General features: G+C 43.0%; 1 protein-coding gene across 11 annotated transcripts in view; it reads right to left on the reverse strand.

Moving 5' to 3' along the window:
- Window positions 1-22481, reverse strand: part of CACNA1E (calcium voltage-gated channel subunit alpha1 E) — a 338709-nt gene that overhangs the window by 149619 nt on the left and 166609 nt on the right. For 8 of the 11 annotated variants that reach the window (XM_025285523.3, XM_044942756.2, XM_044942759.2 and 5 more), the window contains one exon: window positions 18558-18661. In XM_025285523.3, coding sequence (XP_025141308.2) covers window positions 18558-18661 — 104 coding nt within the window. Of the gene's footprint in view, window positions 1-18557; window positions 18662-19083; window positions 19219-22481 lie in introns of all 11 variants that reach the window. The other 3 variants (XM_044942760.2, XM_044942761.2, XM_044942763.2) reach the window with 1 other exon arrangement.

The raw sequence follows: 22481 nt of genomic DNA on the forward strand, positions 1-22481 counted from the left end.
TCAACTTATCAACTGTTTCCTTAATGGCTTACTGATTTGTATCACACTCAGAAAGGCTTTCACCCTTAAAGATTTTTAAGCTGTCCAAACCTTTTGAATATTTATAGCTTAATTTTCAAAACATAGATACTTGCTCCACCTGCAATTTATTTTGCTATAAATTATGAGAGAGGGAGCCAATTAAGCCTTTTCTTTCCAAGTGACTGGCCAGTTATCAACACCATTCATGGAATCATTTCACTAATTTGAAATGAAACATATACTGTAAATTCATGTATGCATAGTTGAATCTCTTTTGATCCTCCTATTCTTACATCAGGCCACCCTGTTTCAATTACTTCAGCTTTAGAATACATTTTACTACTTGGAGAAAACTCCCTGTTCCTCACTGTTTTAAGAAATGTCCTGAATATTCTTATATACTTAAGTTTTCATATAAATTTCTATTCAGTAAAAATCTTATTTGCATTTATTAACATTCATGTTAATGATGAAACAAGGGAAAATAGACATCTTTGCAATCCGAAGAATTCCCTTACATGAACATGTTTGTATTCTCATTTACCTAAATGAGAAAAACAACTCAGAATCTCCCCGTTTTGGAATTCAAACTTCCCAAGTGCAAGACTTTCTGTTTGTTTAATTCTATGCTACATTCCCAGTTTCTAGAACACTTTTTAGCACAGGAGAAGCACAATACCTATTTGTTGAAAAACTGAACAAATAAACATATAAATTATTCTATTATTTAGGCAATAGAAACCCATTATAAATAATTATACATAAATCATACAATTAGATGTCTAGCTAGGAAAGGCTGTTTTGATCATGGAGAGCTGGCTGGATTAGAGTAAGGAGAACATTTAAATAAGTAATTGCTACAGTCCAGGATACAGCTCATGAAAAGCTTCAAAGGTAGAATCAGTAGGTTTTGATGAGCAAGTAGATGCAGAGAATAGGTGAAAAGGACGGACCGTGGTTAACTAGTGTTACTACCTTGAATTACAAAAGTGATAAAAGATAACAGAGGAAGAGTATGGAAGAGTAACACGTGTGTTTAGTGTTGGGGTAGTGCAAGGAGCCAATGAAATGAATTTACTTTAGAAAATCCTGAATTTGAGATATGTAAGGGATGTCCCAAGTGAAAATATCTCTTTTCGACCTTAGTAGCAGATTGGTCGGAGAAGGCAATGGCACCCCACTCCAGCACTCTTGCCTGGAAAATCCCATAGACAGAGGAGCCTGGTGGGCTGCAGTCCATGGGGTCGCTAAGAGTCGGACAAGACTCAGAGACTTCACTTTCACTTTTCAGTTTCATGCACTGGAGAAGGAAATGGCAACCCACTCCAGTGTTCTTGCCTGGAGAATCCCAGGGATGGGGGAGCCTCGTGGGCTGCTGTCTATGGGGTCGCACAGAGTCGGACACGACTGAAGCGACTTAGCAGCAGCAGATTGGTGGGAGAAGGCAATGGCACCCTACTCCAGTACTCTTGCCTGGAAAATCCCATGGACGGAGGAGCCTGGTGGGCTGCAGTCCATGGGGTCTCGAAGAATCGGACACAACTGAGCAACTTCACTTTCACTTTTCACTTTCATGCACTGGAGAAGGAAATGGCAACCCACTCCAGTGTTCTTGCCCAGAGAATCCCAGGGACAGGGGAGCCTGGTGGGCTGCCGTCTATGGGGTCACACAGAGTCGGACACAACTGAAGTGGCTTAGCAGCAGCAGATTGGTAAATTAAATCTAGGTTGGCCTGGTAATAAAGTCAACTTCTTAAATATTATTTCGTATTATTTTACTAAACACAAATTAGCTCCTCCTCTGAAAAACAGATAACTAAAATGGGGTTTTAGGATGGAAACGATCTTTAAGGAGGCTTGAATATAGTGTGCAAGAGTGCAACACAGCGTACATCATATAAGGCAAATTCAGAGAACAGTACAGTCACCTATTGGGTTAAGTCCCTCCCTTCATGGAGGGACAGAGACTGGAGTATAACATGTATACAGAGTTTAAGCATGAATATAAGCATAATGTACTATGGAAATATGTGTGTGTGTGTGTGTGTATGTACACAAATGTGTGTGTATGTATGTATATGAACAGATGTAGATGCTTGCTCCTTGGAAGGAATGCTATGACAAACCTAGACAGTGTATTAAAAAGCTGAGACATCACTTTGCCGAGCAAGGTCCCTATAGTCAAGGCTATGGCTTTTCCAGTAGTCATGTACAGATATGAGAGTTGGACCATAAAGAAGGCTAAGCACCAAAGAATTGATGCTTTAAAATTGTGCTGCTGGAGAAGACTCTTGAGAGTCCCTTGGACTGCAAGGAGATCAAACCAGTCAATCCTAAAGGAAATCAACCCTGAATATTCACTGAAGGACTGATGCTGAAGCTGAAGTTCCAATACCCTGGCCACCTGATGCAAAGAGCCAACTCACTGGAAAAGACCCTGATGCTGGAAAAGATTGAAGGCAAAAGGAGAAGGGGGTGGCAGAGGATAAGATGGTTAGATAGCATCACCAATGCAATCGACTTGAATTTGAGCAAATTCTGGGAGATAGTGAAGGACAGAGGAGCCTGGTGTACTGCAGTCTATGGGGTTGCAGAGTCGGACACGACTTGGTGACTGAACATCATCATCAGAGTATTACAGGGTGAATCTACAGTAAGTTATTTAGATTATGGCAGAGGAGGTCAATTTTGTTTCAGTCACCTAAGAATCTGGCCAACCAAGAATTTCATGCATGAAAAATCTTTCAACAGAGAGTGGAATCATTTTTTACATTTAGCTCTAGTCTTCATCACCAAAAAGGTACGTAATGAATTCCCATTCTAATTGTTCAGAATTCTCTATAAGGATGAGTCCATATAAAACAGTGCCTTGCTTTGATGATTTATCTTGACTGTCCTCCTCACCAATTTCTCTATTGCTTTTCTCTTACCATTTTGACCCTACCTCTCAGAGCTGACCTTTTTAGATATGATTACTCGCTTCCACAAGATATGACTTCACCACTCTATCCCCACCACACATCTTCAGACAATGACCCTCCCACCTTGGCCCAGGTCCCCAGAATTATCGATTCTAGTATATTCTCTGCTTGTCCAGATAAATAACAGAGCACATTAGAGCTTGATTTTTGAAATGAAACTGAGTTTTAAACAATAAAAGAGACCTGGAGTCTTTTTCTTTCCAAAGCATTACATTTCACAGTCACAATCTCAACCCACAAATTTATCAACAAAGGCAATTTCAGGGTATTAGTACCGATCATACTTCTTCCTTGTAGTTCAAATGGTAAAGAATCTGCCTGCAATGCAAGAGACCAGGGTTCAATCCCCAAGTCGGTAAGATCCTCTGGAGAAAGGCAATGATAATCCACTATAGTAATCTTGCCTAGAGAATCCCATGGATGGAGAAGCCTAGCACGCTACAGTTCTTGGGGCTGCAAAGAGTAGGACACGACTGAGCCACTAACACACACACACACTTCTCCCTAACAGTACAACTTGAAATGGGGGGTAATATTCAAGAAAATAAAGATTATATGTGCAACACAGGAATACAAGCTCTATGAGGGGAGGGATTTTTCAATTCCATCTAGAACAGTGTTTGGCACAGAGTGAGCGCTCCATAAATATTTGCTGCCCTAATAACTAAATTCAGATGAGCATTTTGTTGTGTTAGAGTGTATACATAAATTGTATGTCTATGCTCTGAATAGAAGCTGAGCAGCAAAGATTTCACTGGAAGCACACAACTCCATATGGGAAACAGTGCTGTGTGAAACCAGGAACAGTGGACTAAGGGTCAGAACACCACTCCCTTAGGTTTATGACACAGAGCATGTTGCCTGTTAACCTTTGAGCTCCAAGCTCCTTATTTGTAATATAACAACCCACTCCCTAGGATTGCTGTGAGAACTAAACAAATGAATATACATGAAACGCTTTCCAAATGAAGTGCTCTACAGTAAAAAAAAAAAAAAAAAGAAAGAAAGAAAAAGAACAACTGCTTTAGTCTTTTGTGTTTCCAACAGAGTTAGCTGCCCACAATTCCCACTGGGATGACAGCTTTATCCTTAAGTGACTGTTCCCTAAATATTTGCCACATACGATATAAATGGATTATTTTCCTCTCTATACAAATAGACCTTATACGTTCATTTGAAAAAATAAATATGGCTAGAGGAAAATGGGCAAAAGACATGAGAAAATAGCTAAAAGAAAAAAATCAATAGGTGTGAAAAAATGTTCAACATGTGACAATTTCACATCTGTAACACCTCTGCAAAGTAAACAGCTCTTTGGAGCTTCTGCCGGGATCTCCTGTGTGACTGATTATGCTCCAGGGTTTTAAGATCCTACCAGCCTCTTCCTCAGTCCTCTGCCATATTATTCTCTAGAAGGTCACAACGGGGTAAGGAATCCCCTAGGAGGGGGCTGGCGTTACTGGGTTTCCCTTCAATTCAGCATTTATGTACGGAGCACAAGAACAAGGCACTGAGATGTTAGGAGAGGTCCAACTATGTGGAAAGTCATCTCCAGCACTAGGAACAAAATCTAACAGGTGACAGAGACATTCAGCACCCCAATACAAGCAAGACAGTGCACCCTGAGGAGGAGACAGGAGGGCTTGGGCCCTTGTCAACTGTACAGTCTTAGGCAAGACTCTCAAACTCTCTCAGCCTCCATTTCCTCATTTATTATAACATGGGACTAACAATAGTGACTTATTCATGAGGCTGTTATAAAATCAGTCAGAATAAAGTATTCAGCAGAATACCAAGAAGATAACGAACTTTCAATAAAAGTTAACTCTTTTCTTGAGCATTATTATTATTAAATGACATAACAACATTGCATAATCTTATGAGTAATGCTTCCCTGGTGGTTCAGTCGGTAAAGAATCCACCTGCAACGCAAGAGACCTGGGTTCAATTCCCTGGGTTGGGAAGATCCCCTGGAGGAGGGCATGGCAACCCACTCCAGTCTTCTTGCCTGGAGAATCCCCATGGACAGAGGAGCCTGGCGGGCTACAGTCCATGGGGTCGCAAAGAGTTGGACATGACTGAGTGACTAAGCACAGCACATAATGAGCGGTAGGTTCTAATGGAGGGGAGCACAGTGTGACAGGACAATATGCAAGAAAGATTTTAGTCCTAACTGCAGCATGGGAGTAGGGGCATGGATCTAGAAGGATCTCATGAAGGAAGTCAAAGCTGAAATAGGCCCTGAGGGAGGAGCAGGAATTCAGCAAGAAAAGCTAACAGGGCAGGGCTCATTCCTGACCACAGGAGGAGAGAGCATTGCTAAGAAACTGCAAGAAGTATAGCATTCAAGGTGATGGCCATGTGCAGAGGCACAGGGGTGTAATGCAGTGGTCTGCCGTTACTGTTTCCTCCAGGGAACAGGCTGTGGTGGATGGTCAGCCCTACCAGTGACATCTGAAAACATCCAAGTTCATGCTCAATAGGGCAACTAGGTAAGTAAAAATGACTCTTTCCCAGCCTCAACTACTGAGGTATAACCCAAGATCTGGAGGGAAGAATTCTGCCACTCAGAGCTAACACTGATTAAATATTTACTATCTCCCAGGTACTAAATACTTAGCATGAATGATCAGGTTTAGTTTCCCCAACAATTCAGTATGGTGGATTCTGAAGTCCTCGTTTGCAATTGGGTAACTGAGGGTATAAAAATGTGCAGCTACTTGCCTAAGGTCACGCAGATGACAAGTGATGGACACGGGATTCAAACCCATGTACACCGTACAGAGTCTGCATGTTACTACTAAGCTATCCCCCTCGTACAGAGGAGATAAGCACTCTGGATAGAGAGCCAGAAGACTAGGTTCTAGTCAACATCTATCCCTAAATAGCTGCGGATGACTTGAGGAAGCTGCTTCACTCTCTGGTCTGGTTTTCCCAGTTATAATATGAACAGCAGGGATAAACTACACTTGTAGTCCTTTCTGCCTCAAGTAATTTTTATCACACTGAAAGATATGACTCTGACAACTGACACATAAAACAGCGTCTTGGGAAAATGCAGACTCTTTCCACAACGTCTCATACTTTATACTGTATATAAAGTATACACAGTATACTTTATACTGTGTATAAAGCACTAGTGTGCGACTCAGCACAGGACACACGGTTCCCTGCACTATCCAGTAGGTCCCTGTTGAAAATGGAAGTCGCTCAGTCGTGTGTGACTCTTTGCAACCCCGTGGACTATACAGTTCATGGAATTCTCCAGGCCAGAATACTGGAGTGGGTAGCCTTTCCCTTCTCCAGGGGATCTTCCCAACCCAGAGACTGAACCCAGGTCTCCCACCTTGCAGGCGGATTCTTTACCAGCTGAGCCACACGGGAAGCCCAAGAATACTGGAGTGGGTAGCCTATACCTTCTCCAGGAGATCTTCCTGACCCAGGAATCAAACCAGGGTTGCCTGCATTGCAGGAGGATTCTTTACCAACTGTGCTATGAGGGAAGCCCCAGGTCCCTGTTGGTTATCTATGTTACACATAGTAGTGTGTATACATTTGGAGAAGAAAATGGCAACCCACTCCAGTATTCTTGCCTGGAGAATTTCATGGACAGAGGAGCCTGGCGGGCTGCAATCCATGTAGTTACAAAGAGTCAGACACGACTGAGCGACTAACACACACAGTGTGTATATGGTAATTCCAGCCTCCTAATTTATCCCTTCCATAACCCTTATTTTCCCATTTTAACCTTATTTTCTGTCTGCAAGTCTCTTTTGTTCTGAATTGAGCCACTAGGTGGCTAGGGAGAACATAGGATGAAGAGGTATAGGGGGAAGAGTCAATATTATACAATAACCTGTAAGGGAAAAAAAATCTGGAAAAGTCTATGTGTATGTGTCTGTCCACATACATAATGAATCACTATGCTGTACACCTGAAACTTACATGATACTGTAAATCAACTATACTTCAACAAAAAAATTGAAAAAAAGAAAAGAAAGAAATCAAGGGGCTTTCCTGGTGGCTCAGTGGTCAAGAATCCACCTACCAATGCAGGAAACACAGGTTCAATTCCTGATCTGGGAACATCCCACATGCCAAGGAACATCAAACCCAGGCACCGTAACTATTAAGCCTGTGCTCTGGAGCCTGGGAGCTGCAGCTACAGAGCCCACGTGCCACAACTGTTGCACTGGACTGTCCTAGACCCTGTGCCCTGCAACGAGAGGCCATCACAGAGGCCATTGCAATGAGAAGCCCACGCACTGCAACTAGAGTAGCCCCAGCTCACCACAACTAGAGAAAAGCCCACGCAGCAACGAAGACCCAAGTACAACCAAAAAAAAAAGAAGAAGAAGGAAGATACTAGAAGCAGTCCAAGAGACTTCCCTCTTATTCCCACCCCCAGTACACTCAGACACACTCATACAGTCACCAAGTCATGCAGATCCCATCCCACCAACATCTCCTGGATCTGGTCCACCTTCTCCATCACTACTCCACTGCACTCTCTGCTGCCTCACTGTTTCACTGCTTCTTTCTTCAACTGTCACTCCAAAGATGCCTCGCTGTCTCCAATCTCACTCCTCCAGGGCATCACCTTCAAATGCAAACTAGTTGTCTTCCTTGCCTAAAGCTTGAGAACCAACCCTGCATCATGAGCTCCAGGGGTCAGGTCAGAACTCAGGTTTAGCTTAGCCCATAGGAGGAGCCCCTCACGATGAGCCTCTCACCTCTAGTTTCACCTCCTCTACATCCCCCTCAATGTGTTTCACTAGAGAGTCTCAGAACAGCCTCTTACACGTTCCTGACAGCCAACCTGATGGAAAGCTCTTCTCCCTTCTTCTGGCTGATCATTACTCATTCTTCAAAGAGTGTGTCAGTCTCACCTTCTTCAAGTGGCCCTGCCCAATCCTTGCCCCCATCAAATATAAATATTCACCTATGCTATCTCTCTACATAGACTACAAGCTCCTTGAGGACAGCAGCTCTCTGTCCCTGTTCGATCTCATTCCCAGCCCCGAGCAGCAAGAGACGTGGAGCAAGCACCCAGGAACTGCTTGCTGAGTTTCTCCCAGTGATTCCAGGGTCAGAATCCTGGAAGGAGAATTACCCTGTGGTTCATGCACAGGTGCATCTTAGCCAGTCTCCTCTGATGTCAGCTTGCCTCTGGAACACAACACACAGGCCAAACTAATACCCACCAACTCCAAGATGAGCAGTTGCATGCTCATCTGAACCACTGAGCTGGACAAGAATAACTTCCTTCCTAAGACCACCAGCTATTCCTACCTCAAGTCAGGCCTGAGAAATATTTAGGTGCCAACTCCCAACATACAGAGGGAAGAAATGGCAGGTCACTCAGGAGATCCAAGGCTTAATACTGAAGATACATTCTGTAGCCTCTTCCTTGTGGATAGGTCCTATTCACCTTTGTACACTCAACAATGCCTTGCAAGATAGTAGGTGCCCGAAATATATGACATATGAATCAAACTTTTGATAGGGCTAGAATTCTGGATCTATTGAATTTAGACACCATTACATGTAATTTTGAATGATTTCCTTAACTAATCTACAATCTTTTTATTTTATTCATCTTTGTAATCTCAGTGTCTGAGATTTCCTTCTGGAGAAGGAAATGGCAACCCACTCCAGTATTCTTGCCTGGAAAATCCCATGAACTGAGGAGCCTGGTAGGCTACAGTCCACGGGGTTGCAAAGAGTTGGACACGACTGAGCGACTTCACTTCACTTTAACCTCAGTGTCTAGTATAGTGTCTTAAGCACAGTAGCCATACAATCAGCTTTTGTTGAATTGCCCTGAACTTGTCAAAGCTACCCAGCAAATGAGTTAGTGGCAAGACAAACTTCACCAGTTATCTGGTGACAGTTATCTCACCAGTAACAAGAGCCACTCCACTCACTCAAGAGATACAACCAGAAGAATCCCTCCTCGTATACAGAGAGTCCACCACTTCCCACCAGACCTGAGGGTAATAGAACCTGGACAGCAGGTCTTAGCATCCTCTATCTTGTATGTCAGTCAGTTCAGTCGCTTAGCTGTGTCCAACTCTTTGTGACCCCCATGGACTGCAGCATGCCAGGCTTCCCTGACCATCACCAACTACTGGAGCCTCCTCAAACTCATGTCCATCGCGCCGGTGATGTCATCCAACCATCTCATCCTCTGTCGTCCCCTTCTCCTCCTGCCTTCAATCCTTCCCAGCATCAGAGTCTTTTTCAGTGAGTCAGTTCTTTGCATCAGGTGGCCAAAGTATTGGAGTTTTATCTTCAGAACCAGTTCTTCCAATGAATATTCAGGACTGATTTCCTTTAGGATGGACTGGTTGGATCTCCTTGCAGTCCAAGGGACTTTCTATGTTCCAGGTCACATTGCATATATGAAGACCAATGTGTGTGAATAAGTATGTGCATCAATGTATGGACAGCTTAAAACTGGCACCAACATCTGTATGGTCAGGATGCTATTCTATATTAACCATTGGCTGGCTTTCTCTAGTTATGCCATGTTGGGAGCCCATATTCCTGGATATGGGCCACGTGGTGTAGGTGTATCAGAACAAGTCTCTAACCACAGGTGGGAAATTACAACCTCTGACCATACCTCCGCCAGTAACTAGTTGGGGCTCAGAACCTCTAAACCCTCTTCTTTCCATCTGTAAATAAATAGAGTATCTATCTACTGCACATAGCTGTTACAAGGAACAAATAAGAGCACAGAAGCAAAGGTCCTCTGAAAACTATGCCATACTTTATACACACGCTCCCTGTATATGCATGTGTCAGCGGTTCCTGGCTTGGCTATCCCTGCCCTGTTTTGGAGACAGCACAATGGCTCCCCCATGACTCTCTCCCTCTCTCCAGAAACCCTGGGAGCAGAGGGTAGAGGTGATGGGATAAGGGTCACTTTCTGTTTGCATGAGCCTTCTGCCCTGTCACCCCTGACTGCATCTCAGGACATGCTTCTGCAGCCCTGGTTCGTTTCCATGGAGACAGGAAGCTCTGCTTCTCTTCAAGCCTAAGCTAACGGTTTTCATCAAATCCCATTTCCTCTGAGACAAGTAAAAATGTGACAAAGCTTCTATCCACAGTTTCTGTTTAAATACACTGAGACTCTCAAACATACCTCTGAGCCCTCTACCCACCTAGGCCCGTGCCTCTAGGATGGGTGCCACAGTCACTTTCACACCTGGTGGGCCATGAGCACTCGTGTGGGCTACCTGCCCTCCCTTACCAGACTCTTATCATTTGCCCGACAGGGGCTCCTCCTTCCATAGCTCTTTTTCTGCTTTAGGAAGCCTCGGGGTCTAACATTAAACTGCCTGCAGGTCATGGGGAACATATGCCCCAGAGATAAAACCTTCAGAGCTTCTCCCTGGTTTATACATGCAACTCCCAACCAACCTCTTACTCCAAGCAGAACACCTACATCCCCATTCAAGGGCATGTGAGAACCAGACAAAGCAAGACACAGAGCCCACACCCCCACCACCCTGTACATGGAACTAGCTGCTGCCAAACTGTCTGTAGACACACTAGTGAAACCACATTGGTGTTGAGCATCAGAAGGAGAAAAAGAAACCAGGACAGAGCTATTCCAGCTCCAGCCCATAAGGCCCCTATTGTTAACACTCTTTTAAATGTCAGCATTTCTTCACACCAGCTGTTCCCAGCTGCTGCTGTCACTTCCTAACCTTCTCCAGAAGTGCTAAGGAGGTACGTCCCATGCTACTTCTGTTTCATCTCCCAACCTGAGGAGGCCGCCTTCTGGTCTGAGAGGAGCTCATAGTCTCACAGTGGGCTCATGCCCAGTATCACAGGCTGCTACTTGGATAATAGCCACCTGCAGCTAACAGTGAGAGAAAATGAGCATCAGTATTATCAGAGAGGGTAAGAGCTGACAGCTACTCCATGCCACACCTAGGCCCAGGCTGGGAGAGCGATATTGCTATCCCATTTCACAGGGGAGGAAGCAGGCCAAGAGTAACATGTCCAAATGCACAACACTAGTAAGCAGCTGGGTTAGGATTTCACCCATGGAAGAAAAAACCATGACAAACCTAGACCACATATTTAAAAGCAGAGACATCACTTTGCCAACAAAGGTCCACAGAGTCAAAGCTATGATTTTTCCAGTAGCTGTGTATGGATGTGTGAGTTGGACCATAAAGAAGGCTGAGCACCAAAGAACCGGTGCTTTCAAACTGCAGTGGTGGAGACGACTCTTTAGAGTCCCTTGGACAGCAAGGGAGATCAAACCTGTCAACCCTAAAGGAAATCAACACTGAATATTCATTGCAAGGACTGAGGCTGAAGCTCCAATACTTCAGCCACCTGATGCAAAGAGCTAACTCACTGGAAAAGACCTTGATGCTGGGAAAGATTGAGGGCAGGAGGAAAAGGGGACAACAGAGGATGAGATGGTTGGATAGCATCATCGACTCAATGGACATGAGTTTGAGCAACCTCTGGGAGATGGTGAAGGACAGGGAAGCCTGGTGTGCTGCAGTCCATGGGGCTGCAGAGTCGGACACGACTTAGTAACTAAACAACATGACTGTCAGATGCCAAAGCTCGTGCTTCTCCCAACCTACCATGCTTTTCTGCCGGGAGCCAGTGTAAGGAACTCCGCCTGTGGCAAAGGTCATGAGGAAGGAGGCTCGGCATACGCAAAGGCAGGATCAAGCCTCAGGAGTCCCCCTGGAAATTCCTGAGCATCTACCCCCAAAACCAGAGTCTGCCTACTTTACTGCTTTGTGCTCTCACCTACACCTCTGACTTTACGGGGGGCTGTCCCCCACCACCATCTCTCTCTCTGAAAAAGAGTTAACTTACAGCTCCAGTTAATAAAGTTCCTTGGCGTGACAAGAGTGTTTTAGTTCACAAACTCCTTTGGGAGTTCTCCAGCCTGCCTGAACACGTTCTTCTGGCCACATGTGATTGTTCAGAGCCTCCCAACCGTGAGAGGCATGAGATGTTCTGCTGCTGCTGCTGCTGCTGCTGCTGCTAAGTTGCTTTAGTCGTGTCCGACTCTGTGCGACCCCATAGACGGCAGCCCACCAGGCTTCCCCGTCCCTGGGATTCTCCAGGCAAGAGTACTGGAGTGGGTTGCCATTTCCTTCTCCTGAGATGTTCTAAAACTGTCTAAATACAGATTCCTTTGAGCAGTTAAAAGATTGATTAGAAATTGTATTGGTGAAGGGTTTTTCACTTGTTGGGCCAATGTTTGCTGCTAAGTTTCCATATCCCTTACCTACTGTGTCCCTGGCAGTGTATTGATTAATATAATTGGTGTATAGGAATGTAAGTAATAGCTTTAATGTTTGTACCCTTGGACCCTTGAGTTAATTCTTTTCTTGTTATAGCCCACCACACCTTTGCCCTATAGGAATGCAACTTTATCTAATGCTTTTGGAGGGTGGCGCCTGACTTTAGAATAATCACCTTTAGAGAAAAATAAGTTTTCTGAAGAAAGGGTCATAAAATGTTAACAGGCCTCCTGGCCAGAAGATGATGTAAATCACCTAAACTTTTGCATATGATAAGTTTGAAAGCCTGGCTTCAATAGGGATCAAGGACTGCTGTCCTTGCATGACCCCACCCCTTCCCCCATTATCCTCTATGCACAACTTAAGGTATAAAAACTACTTTGGAAAATAAAGTGCGGGCCTTGTTCACCGAAGCTTGGTCTCCCCATGTCGTTCTTTCTCTCACCTTCTGGCTGAATTCCCATCTGGAGCGTGGAGGCTTATGAAGCCTACTAATTTTGCCTGGGCTTCTAAGATCTGACCAGGGAGGCCTTAGTGTCTCCTCTCCTTCGGGAGAATGGGAGGCCTGCGGCCTACGTAGGTGACGCAAATTCCTTGTCTTGGAATTTTATTGGCTTTCCATGTAAACCAAGTTATTCAGCCTCTTTTCCTCACTGAATTTTCTCACTGAGCTATCCCTATTTAATCACTCTAATTAATACTTAATCAAGCTATTGTCTCCTGATCGCTGAAGCCGTCTCCCCTTCGAATCCTCTGAATCCACCGGGGCTGGACCCCGGCACTTTCCCACCAGGATAAATATGTAGAATTCAAAGAGGCAATTCCAAACTAGAGCTAGTACATCAGAGCGGACACAGTCAGACACAGGATTGTCTTTCAGTGCCAGTGTTCTTTCCCTTTCCAGCTCTGTTAAGACACATTCTCAACCCAAAGTGGAACTTTATCTGGAACATCACTGACTTGTTATTCAAAAGTGAGAATCTGACTTGAATCTTTCCAACTAAAACATGGACACACTTAGGAAATAAGTAAGAACAAAATGTAGCAGATAAGATTATACAAATGGGAGATTATCCCCTCAGTAGAAATACAAGAAGAAAGAAGTCTGTGGTCAGACCCATCCTGGGCAGCCATTGAAATAGAGTAGTTGAGTTGCAGCTACAGGATATGTGGAAATAATTACCTATGGAGCATAAAGGCTGTCAATGAATGCTCACTGAATGAGCACCTACTTAAGAAATCCTATTACATCTGTGACTCTCCACTCCAGACACACACTATTAAGAACTCCTTCACACTGTCTGCTGTTCTTCCTTCATAACCATTTCACAAGTCACCCAAGGCTCTTAGTACTACAAAGTTGACTAATGCATCAGAGTTTTCTCTTAATCTTCCTTCATCTGGTCTCTCCCCAGGGCAATCCTCTTCCTGGGGAAGAGAGATTGGTCTCTTTCTCAGGTCAATGTCTTATACACACCTTTTGTCCTATACTTTTTGTGGGTGTGCAATCATTATAAAATTTAATTTCTATTTTTCTCAAAGTTATGCATGTTGTGCCTTAAGGTCAAATACTTTTTAAAGCTTATAGTGAAAAAACAGCAGCCCACAGCCTCACCCCTTCTCACCCCTGAATCTGACACCCCATAGGCAACCACTTGTAATTCTTTTACCTGCTTCTTCGAGTACTCACTTTCAATTTTCTAAATATTATAGTCATACAACTGCTATTTCTTAATCTTTAAGTTTTAGGTATTGCTTAAGGACTTTCCCACTGTGGAACCTAAGATTTTAGTCTCTGACATTCCCTTCTCCTCCCCCTACTTATTCTCTCCTATGCTCTCAAGGCAACCATAGCACCATAGGGGCTATCTCAAAATCCAGTGTGAACAATCCACATCTGACTGACAGTTGAGCTGTATGGAGTACCTACTTTGCTTATATTCCTTTGGTGATAACACTTCTATATTCTGTGGAATTCATTGCTTAGATTGATGTATGTATGTGAAAATACATACAAATATCTACATATTCACATATATATAGTTTTGGGAAAAAAACATTAAACTCTTCTAACTATACTAATACATATTGGGAATTATTAATTCCATTTTTTCTTAAAGATATCATTTTTACAGCCTTCTGTCATCCTACTCAAGTCTGAACTTGGTGTTCCCTAGACTTTCAGACAGTTAGCATCCTAGATTTCCCTTCATCATCATCCTGGAAAACTTTCTTCCTCTCCAATGAATCTCTTGCTTCCATAAGTCGCATGTCCTTCTCCCTCTTCAATGAATTCCTTATTTTTAGTGACTCACATTCTCCAGTAGCTTCTTCAGAAAGAGTGTCTCAAAATATTGCAATTTCATCCTCACAAATAATTGCTATTTTCGCTAGGTATGGAATTCTATCTTGGAAATTTTTTTCCTTCAGAAAGTTTTAGGAGGTTTTCTATTGGTTCCTAACTTTCAATATCATCGAGAAGTCCAAAACCATCCTAACTCCAGATTCTGTATAAATAAAATTCATCCCCTTAATAATCACCAGAAGCTTATAGAATATTATCTTACCCAGATGCTCTGAAATGTCATGATTTATCTTGGTGTGGTCTTTTCTCTTTCATTGTGTTGAGTTATCAGTGGGCATTTTTCTTATTAATTCATCTGTTCTCAGTTATCTCCATGCCCACCTCCTATTTCCTTGCCATATAAATAACTGTTACATTATATTCAGTGTATACTTTTTAATGAATTTTTACAAACTGTGAACATTTTTTATTTATGTGGATGATACTATACTGTTTCCATCTTGTTTTCACTAAACTCTGTTTTCAATGTGTACATGGTCTTTTTTGCTCCTAACTGCCACATAATATGTCATGGTCTGCATCCAAGACGGAGAAGGCAATGGCACCCCACTCCAGTACTTTTGCCTAGAAAATCCCATGGACGGAGGAGCCTGGTAGGCTGCAGTTCATGGGGTCACTAGAGTCGGACACGACTGAGCGACTTCACTTACACTTTTCACTTTCATGCATTGGAGAAGGAAATGGCAACCCACTCCAGTGTTCTTGCCTGGAGAATCCCAGGGAGGGGAAGCCTGGTGGGCTGCCATCTATGGGGTCGCACAGAATCGGACACAACTGAAGCGACGCAGCAGCAGCAGCAGCATCCAAGAGAAAGCTAACTGCTCTCTTAGTTATGGATACCCAGATTTTCGCTAAGTCTGCACTATAAAAACCTAATGATAGAAAGAATATCTTTGCACATGTATCAACAGATCTTTTAAATTTGGCAATGTGAGTTTACTAGTTCTAAGAACATTTTTGGTATTTTTCTTTGTTAATTTTTTTCTATCCATTTCCTTATTTTCTTTATGGAATTTTTATTCAATGTTGAAACAAATCTTTGATTTTCTTATTTTTGTTCTACTTTCTGTGTGATTTCAACTTTATAGTCCTACCATTTACTGTTTATTACATTTTTATACTTTTACATTAATTCATTGTACATTAATATAAATTTTACATTAATTATTTTAATTTCCAAATGCTCTTAACTGCTAAGTGTTCTTTTTCATAGCAATCTACTATCTTGTGGATAATCTCTTCTATCTCTGCTGATGTCAATTATGCTTTTAAAAAACTACCTTCTGCTCCCTTCATTATTCATATTCCCTCAAGTTCCTTCTACCTATTTATTATTTTGATTTGTCCTTGTGTTGGACTTTTTCTTTGAATGCTGATGACCCCTAATTTAAGATCAAGGTACAAAAGGCTTGTTGGAAGCTCCGATGAATGGTTGGGCCTTATAGAATGGGGGAGTGTAGTGGTTTGACTGGTCCTTGCCTCTCCCAAAGATGTGTCCACATTCTAATTCCTAGAATCTGTGAATGCTCCCTTATTTGGAAAAAGGTAATGTAATTAAGCATCTGGAGATGAAGAGGTCATCCTGAATCATCCAGATGACACTAAATCCAACAACAAGTGTCCTCATAAGAGACAGACAGAAGGAGATTTTAGACAGAATAGGAGGCAATGCAGCCACAGAGGCAGAGACTGCAGTGATATGGTCACAAGCCTAGGAATGCCTGGGGCCAACAGAGGCTGGAAGAAGGAGGAAAGAAATTCTCCCCAAGATCCCTTGGAGGTAGCATCACCCTGCCAGATTTTGGCCCTCTAACCTCCAGAACTATGAGACAATTTCTCTCACACTTTTCACCTAGTTTGTGATAATTTGTTGGGGTGGCCAAAGGAAACTAATAAGTGAACCTCACCAAAAGTGATGGGTCAGACCATTTTTCTGGTCACCATCAAATATCAGGATACAGAGGTCTTTTCTCTTCAGATGGATGATTTTCCACAGAGGACTGCTGTGAAACCCTCTCCCCCTTCTTCCCCAGACTGCTACAGTTCTGAGAGCCAAGCAGTAGAATTGGGCTGGAAACATGACATCCAGTTTGTGGACTTTCATATAATACTCCTGTTTCACTGTTTTCTCTTGATCAACCCCATTCTAATATTAAACTCTGTTTAAACATGGTGGATTGAACCAAGTCGGTCATTTCCTTGTGTGTCCACAAATCCAAGCTTTTCTGATTTAGACTTGACAGAGAGGAAATCTTCTAACCAGGGCGGCGTGGGCTTGGTTGGGGCAGGCACCTGTGAGGATTGTTTGTTTGAGGGGAGGACATATCTTAATGTTCCTTACAAGGATTTATGAAAAATCTTGTTTTAGTATCCCCCATAAGTCCATTCTGAAGGAGATCAGCCCTGGGATTTCTTTGGAAGGAATGATGCTAAAGCTGAAACTCCAGTACTTTGGCCACCTCAAGCAAAGAGTTGACTCATTGGAAAAGACCCTGATGCTGGGAGGGATTGGGGGCAGGAGGAGAAGGGGACGACAGAGGATGAGATGGCTGGTTGGCATCACTGACTCAATGGACGTGAGTCTGAGTGAACTCCGGGAGTTGGTGATGGACAGGGAGGCCTGGCGTGCTGCGATTCATGGGGTCGCAAAGAGTCGGACACAACTGAGCGACTGATCTGATCTGATAACCCAGCTTTACATGATGCTTCAATTCCTGACCCTTTCTTGGCTCTCATTTTTTAATTGGCATTCCTCATTGTAGTTAATGGAGCCTCAGCTTTCATGCCACTAGATTAGTTATCATTTACTCTCCGTCTTCAAACATTTTGTTGGCAACTCTCATTTGTTTTCATACCCTCTCCTAATCTCTCTGTCACCGTGTCCTTCTCAAAATTTATTTCCTGTGTTTGTGGATGTATAAGAGATGGCCAACTTGGTTCAATCCACCATGCTTAAACAGAAGCACCAATTTATATATATTTCCATTTCAAGAACATTTGCCATTCAGACAAGAAATCATGTTCAGTTTTGCTCAGAAAATAGAAGACCCTCTTCGACCTTGTTTTTGCCCTTCTATTTTCTCCTTTCAATTCCCAAAGTGACATTTCCACTCAGGTTAAATTAGGTCACATTATAGTCTTCTCACTCTCCATAACAAATCCCATTTCTTCATGTTGGCTTATGGGATGGTGCTCCCCTTTCTGGAATATTCACTCCCATGTATTCTATTTTATTCTATTACATATTTTGCACCCCAAGCAAAATCCCAATCCTTTATGAAACCATTCCTGATAACTTCAGACTATATAGGTTTGTCTCTTCCCCAGACAAATGAACTATATCTTATATTAGCCAGTAAACAAACTCCTGCTCCCTAACTGTTTCAAGTGTTGGTGTTGTCTTTTCAGCAAAACATAAGTTTTTTAAGGCCAAAAACCATGCCTTAAACTTTATGTGCTCCTTATAATGCTTATCATGGCATTGAACACTGAATGTTTGTTAACTGATGTACAGTAATTCAAGCCACAGATATGAAATTTGATGTCCAATACAAGATAGAGTAAGAACCTTTTGAGGATAAAGCCTGCATCTTATTAAACATTATATGCCTAACAACGAGCACAGCATTTGACAAAAATGGTCTCTCTTGAATGATGAAATGAAAGGATGGATAAATGGACTCTCACTACATATCATATTCAATGTTGTACCAATTTAAGATTTTTAATTCCTAAGAATACTAAAGATGATTAAAATGCTGTACTCCCAGCATCTAGGGCAGCTTTTGGCCCAAAGAGGCTGCTCAGTAAATGAGGGCTGCACAAACGAATTTGTCAGAAGTCCAGAGCATTAGGTTTATAGTCAGAAAGAAGAGGAGAGAGAAACATCTGGCTTACCCGGAAAGCACTCCCAGGACAAGGTTGAGAACAAAGAAGGATCCAATGATGATGAGGGGGATGAAGTACAGCCAATTCCAGGTGGCTCCTAAGGCATCATTGGTCTGAAAGAAAGAAAAATGGTTCTTTAGTACTATACTTCATCAAAACCATCTGCCAGGTGAAGGCCTCCATTCCTGCAGCTTCACATGTAGGGTTATGCAACAAGCACAGTGCAATACAGATACAATGCATTGCTTCACTCCCGATTTGATGTGATTGTAGATTAACTCATTCTCCTGTGTATACTGTGCAGGGCACCATGTCACCCTGACACAACATCCTGCATTTGAATGGTCTAACATCCTCACCCAATGGATAACAGTCCAGAAAGGTCCAATATTTTTCTAAGATCACACAAATAATCACTAGTGTTATAGTGTGTGGTGATGTAGGTTCTAAGCCTTTCTACTCTAAATTAGGCAAATTCTCAAAAGACAGAGGCAAGGTACAGCCATCATTTTAGTCCAGGGATTCCAGTAAAGACCTTGACAGGTTGCTTGGGAGAGATGAGTGTTATCCACGTCCTGCTCAGCTCCTGACCCTGGGCTCTGGCTTCCTTTCTTCCATCACATCATGGTCCAACGTACACAGTTAGACCAGGCCAGGCCCTGGGAAGGCTCTGGAAAAACAAGGAATAAATCTAGATTTGAAAAAGGATCCCTTGTTCTCTCTGTAATGCTGACACATTGTGAACTAAAACCCGCATGGAAATCTACATTCTGGATTCTAATACCACAAGTGTGATGCCAGGCCTCTGAATGGTAGGGGTTGAGGGAGGATCATATCACATGGCTCAGTCAACTCCCACCCCCCCAAAAAAAAATCAACTCTTGGTAGGATTTCTCATTAAGCACCTTGAAACAGTTCAGTTTTGGAACATTTTGAAAGTCCTATCTAATACTTGGATCTCTCAATTAAACTTGACTCTCTCTCCCCATGATATCAACCCCAAATCTTCCTAATTAGTCCACTTGAACTACATTTTGCACACACAGGGCTTTGAAATCCCTCCCAATCCCATCCTACTCTCTCACACACAAACTTTAATACTTGTTTGAAACTCAACAGTTTTTGGAAAGATATTTTATCCCCAATTCACTGGAGAAACAAGGGCAGGCCATCCAAATCAAACACCATGCCTAAAATTCACACACTAAATTAGCAAAACGAAGATCCGAACTCAGAATTTCTATGGCAAAGTGTTTCTTGTCCCTGATGTACCTTTTTCTCCCTCTCACTTTGCCAACATATTTTGATTCATCATCTTCCTGCTTCCTGTGGACTTCTATGACATTCTGTTTTTCCCCCAAATTATCTCATTTTCCTTCTGCTTCCCAATCAAATATGTCAGCCTATAAAATACAGCCTCCCACTGATGATGGCAACTATCACTGCACAATAGATTTTTCCATTAAAAAACAGCTTCTAAAGCAATCTCTTTCACCAAACTTGTCTCTTGGTCTTGCCCCTACACTATTGAGAGAGGTATGTTTGCAAATGAAGCAGAATAAGAGTTAAAAACAAACACCTTCTGAACTAAATGAACAGAAGCAGAGACCTGCCAATTTCAGTATTCAAGAGTCAGTGTTTTGGTTTAACAGGTCTGGTGAGTCAAATGCAAACAAAGAAGATGAGGGCCAGATCTTAGAGGAAACCGCTCCTGGTATCAGAAGGAAGATGCAAAAGAACTAGATGCCAAGGGCTACAGGGAGTTTGAACGGACATCAGTTCAATTCAGTTACTCAGTCATGTCCGACTCTTTGTGACCCCATGGACCGCAGTAAGCCAGGTCTCCCTGTCCATCACCAACTCCCAGAGTTCACTCAAACTCATGTCCATCAAGTCGGTGATGCCATCCAAACATCTCATCCCTTGTCATCCCCTTCTCCTCCCACCTTCTATCTTTCCCAGCATCAGGGTCTTTTCAAATGAGTCAGATCTTCGCATCAGGTGGCCAAAGTATTGGAGTTTCAGCTTCAGCATCAGTCCTTCCAATGAATATTCAGGACTGATTTCCTTTAGGACGGACTGGTAGGATCTCCTTGCAGTCCAAGGGACTCTCAAGAGTCTTCTTCAATACCACAGTTCAAAAGCATCAATTTTTCAGTGCTAAGCTTTCTTTATAGTCCAACTCTCATGTCCATACATGACTACTGGAAAAACCATAGCTTTGAGTAGATGATCCTTTGTGGCAAAGTAATGTCTCTGCTTTTTAATATGCTGTCTAGGCTGGTCATAACTTTTCTTCCAAGGAGCAAGTGTCTTTTCAACAACTCTGTGGCTTAGACAGTCACCCCCATCTCTTAGTACTCTTTAGCAGCAAGAACTCAGTCTGCTCCCAGTACCCTAATCAGGGCTCAAGTGCCAATAAGCATTAGTTGGTGTCAGCAATAGCAATGATGAAATTGTGGCTTTTAAGCTCTCTTTGGTCCCAGGAGTGACTGTGCTATGTCTTGAGGATGGTGAGAGCAATTTCAGTTGGGTGACTATTTGCCAAAGATGTTGCAGTGAAGAATAATTTTCAAATTGTGGTCTTATAGCTAGTGATCTGTAAGATACTCACATGTTCTGAGGAAAATGAGCTTCTGGAATCAAAGAAACTCAGGAAACACAGCAGATTTTATTTTTGCATTAGCCTGAGAGAAGACCCACCCCAAAGAAACAGTATTCAAGTTGCTTCCTCCATCATTTCATATGCTTCCTTGATTACAAACCTCCTTTTCAACAGAAACCTACTAAGATATCAGAAAATACAGCCCGTGAAATACAGGGATAGAAGGACTCCCCTTCACAGGCCCAGAGTCTGGGATATGCTTTCTAACTCTTCTCTAAAATAGTGTGTTGTGAGAATGTTTTGGTTTTGCTTTAACCTACATTAAGGCAAGAGCCTTCACTGTCCACTCATTTCTGTACCTGGCACCTGACAAAGTGTTTGGCACACATAGGTGCTCAGCTAACCAGTCAATGACCACGATTTGAGTAAAATGATTCTCGGGTTTAAAATATGTCAAAAATAAATTCATTCTGATATTCTCCCCAAGCTTTATCTGAATTGCATTTGAAAAAGTCATCTACCATGGTATTGGAGTCTGTGGGATGAGAAGAGGAGGAGAAAGAAAAGAGAAGGAGAAAATGAATATCTGGGAGGACCCCGGCACCATGCCCTAGGGGGTTATTAAGGATGACTGACAACTTAAAAGGTTCTTCTGGAGAAAGCAGCCCAACAGCTCCCCTAGATTATTCACAAACCTTTAATAGACCCGCTGCACCCTCACTACACCTTCCTCCTCTCCTTCCAGTTTCCTCTTAGCTCTTCCCCTCCCATCATTCCTGTCCAGGTGGCCTCACAATCTCACCTCCCGTGCTTGTCAGTGGGTCAATGACAGGCCCACTAGGGCAAGGGAACAAACCTCAGCAGGAAGTGGGCAAGCTTGGGACTTCACGCCTCCCTCCTCCAAAATGGCAAGGTTCTTTCTGATGCTAATTAGAGTTTCAATCTCTTTCTGATTCATCATTATTACAACCTTAAAATTGTCCAGTGTAGGAGAGACAACTACTGCAGTATCTTTTGAGATGGAAGAAGAAAAAAAGCACTCGACAACTCTGAAGGCAGCAAGTGCCCTGACACCATACGAGGTGGGAGTCAGGAGCGCCAAGCAGAAAGTCACCAGTTCAGCTCCAGAGTTGTGACTGTGCTCCCTCTCGGGGTGGGCATGCCTGTCTGTGGCACAGCAGGTGGTGGGAGAGTGGAGGGGCTGCCTCCATCAAAGGAAGCATCTCCCCTTCCCTTCTATCCCCCCAGTACCCACCTCCCCCACCCACCCAGCTTCTGTGATCCCAAGCACCTTGGGTGTGGGAGCATCACTTCATTCTCCCTACCGA

Source organism: Bubalus bubalis, chromosome 5 (assembly GCF_019923935.1).
Source record: "Bubalus bubalis isolate 160015118507 breed Murrah chromosome 5, NDDB_SH_1, whole genome shotgun sequence".
Lineage (NCBI taxonomy): Eukaryota > Metazoa > Chordata > Mammalia > Artiodactyla > Bovidae > Bubalus > Bubalus bubalis.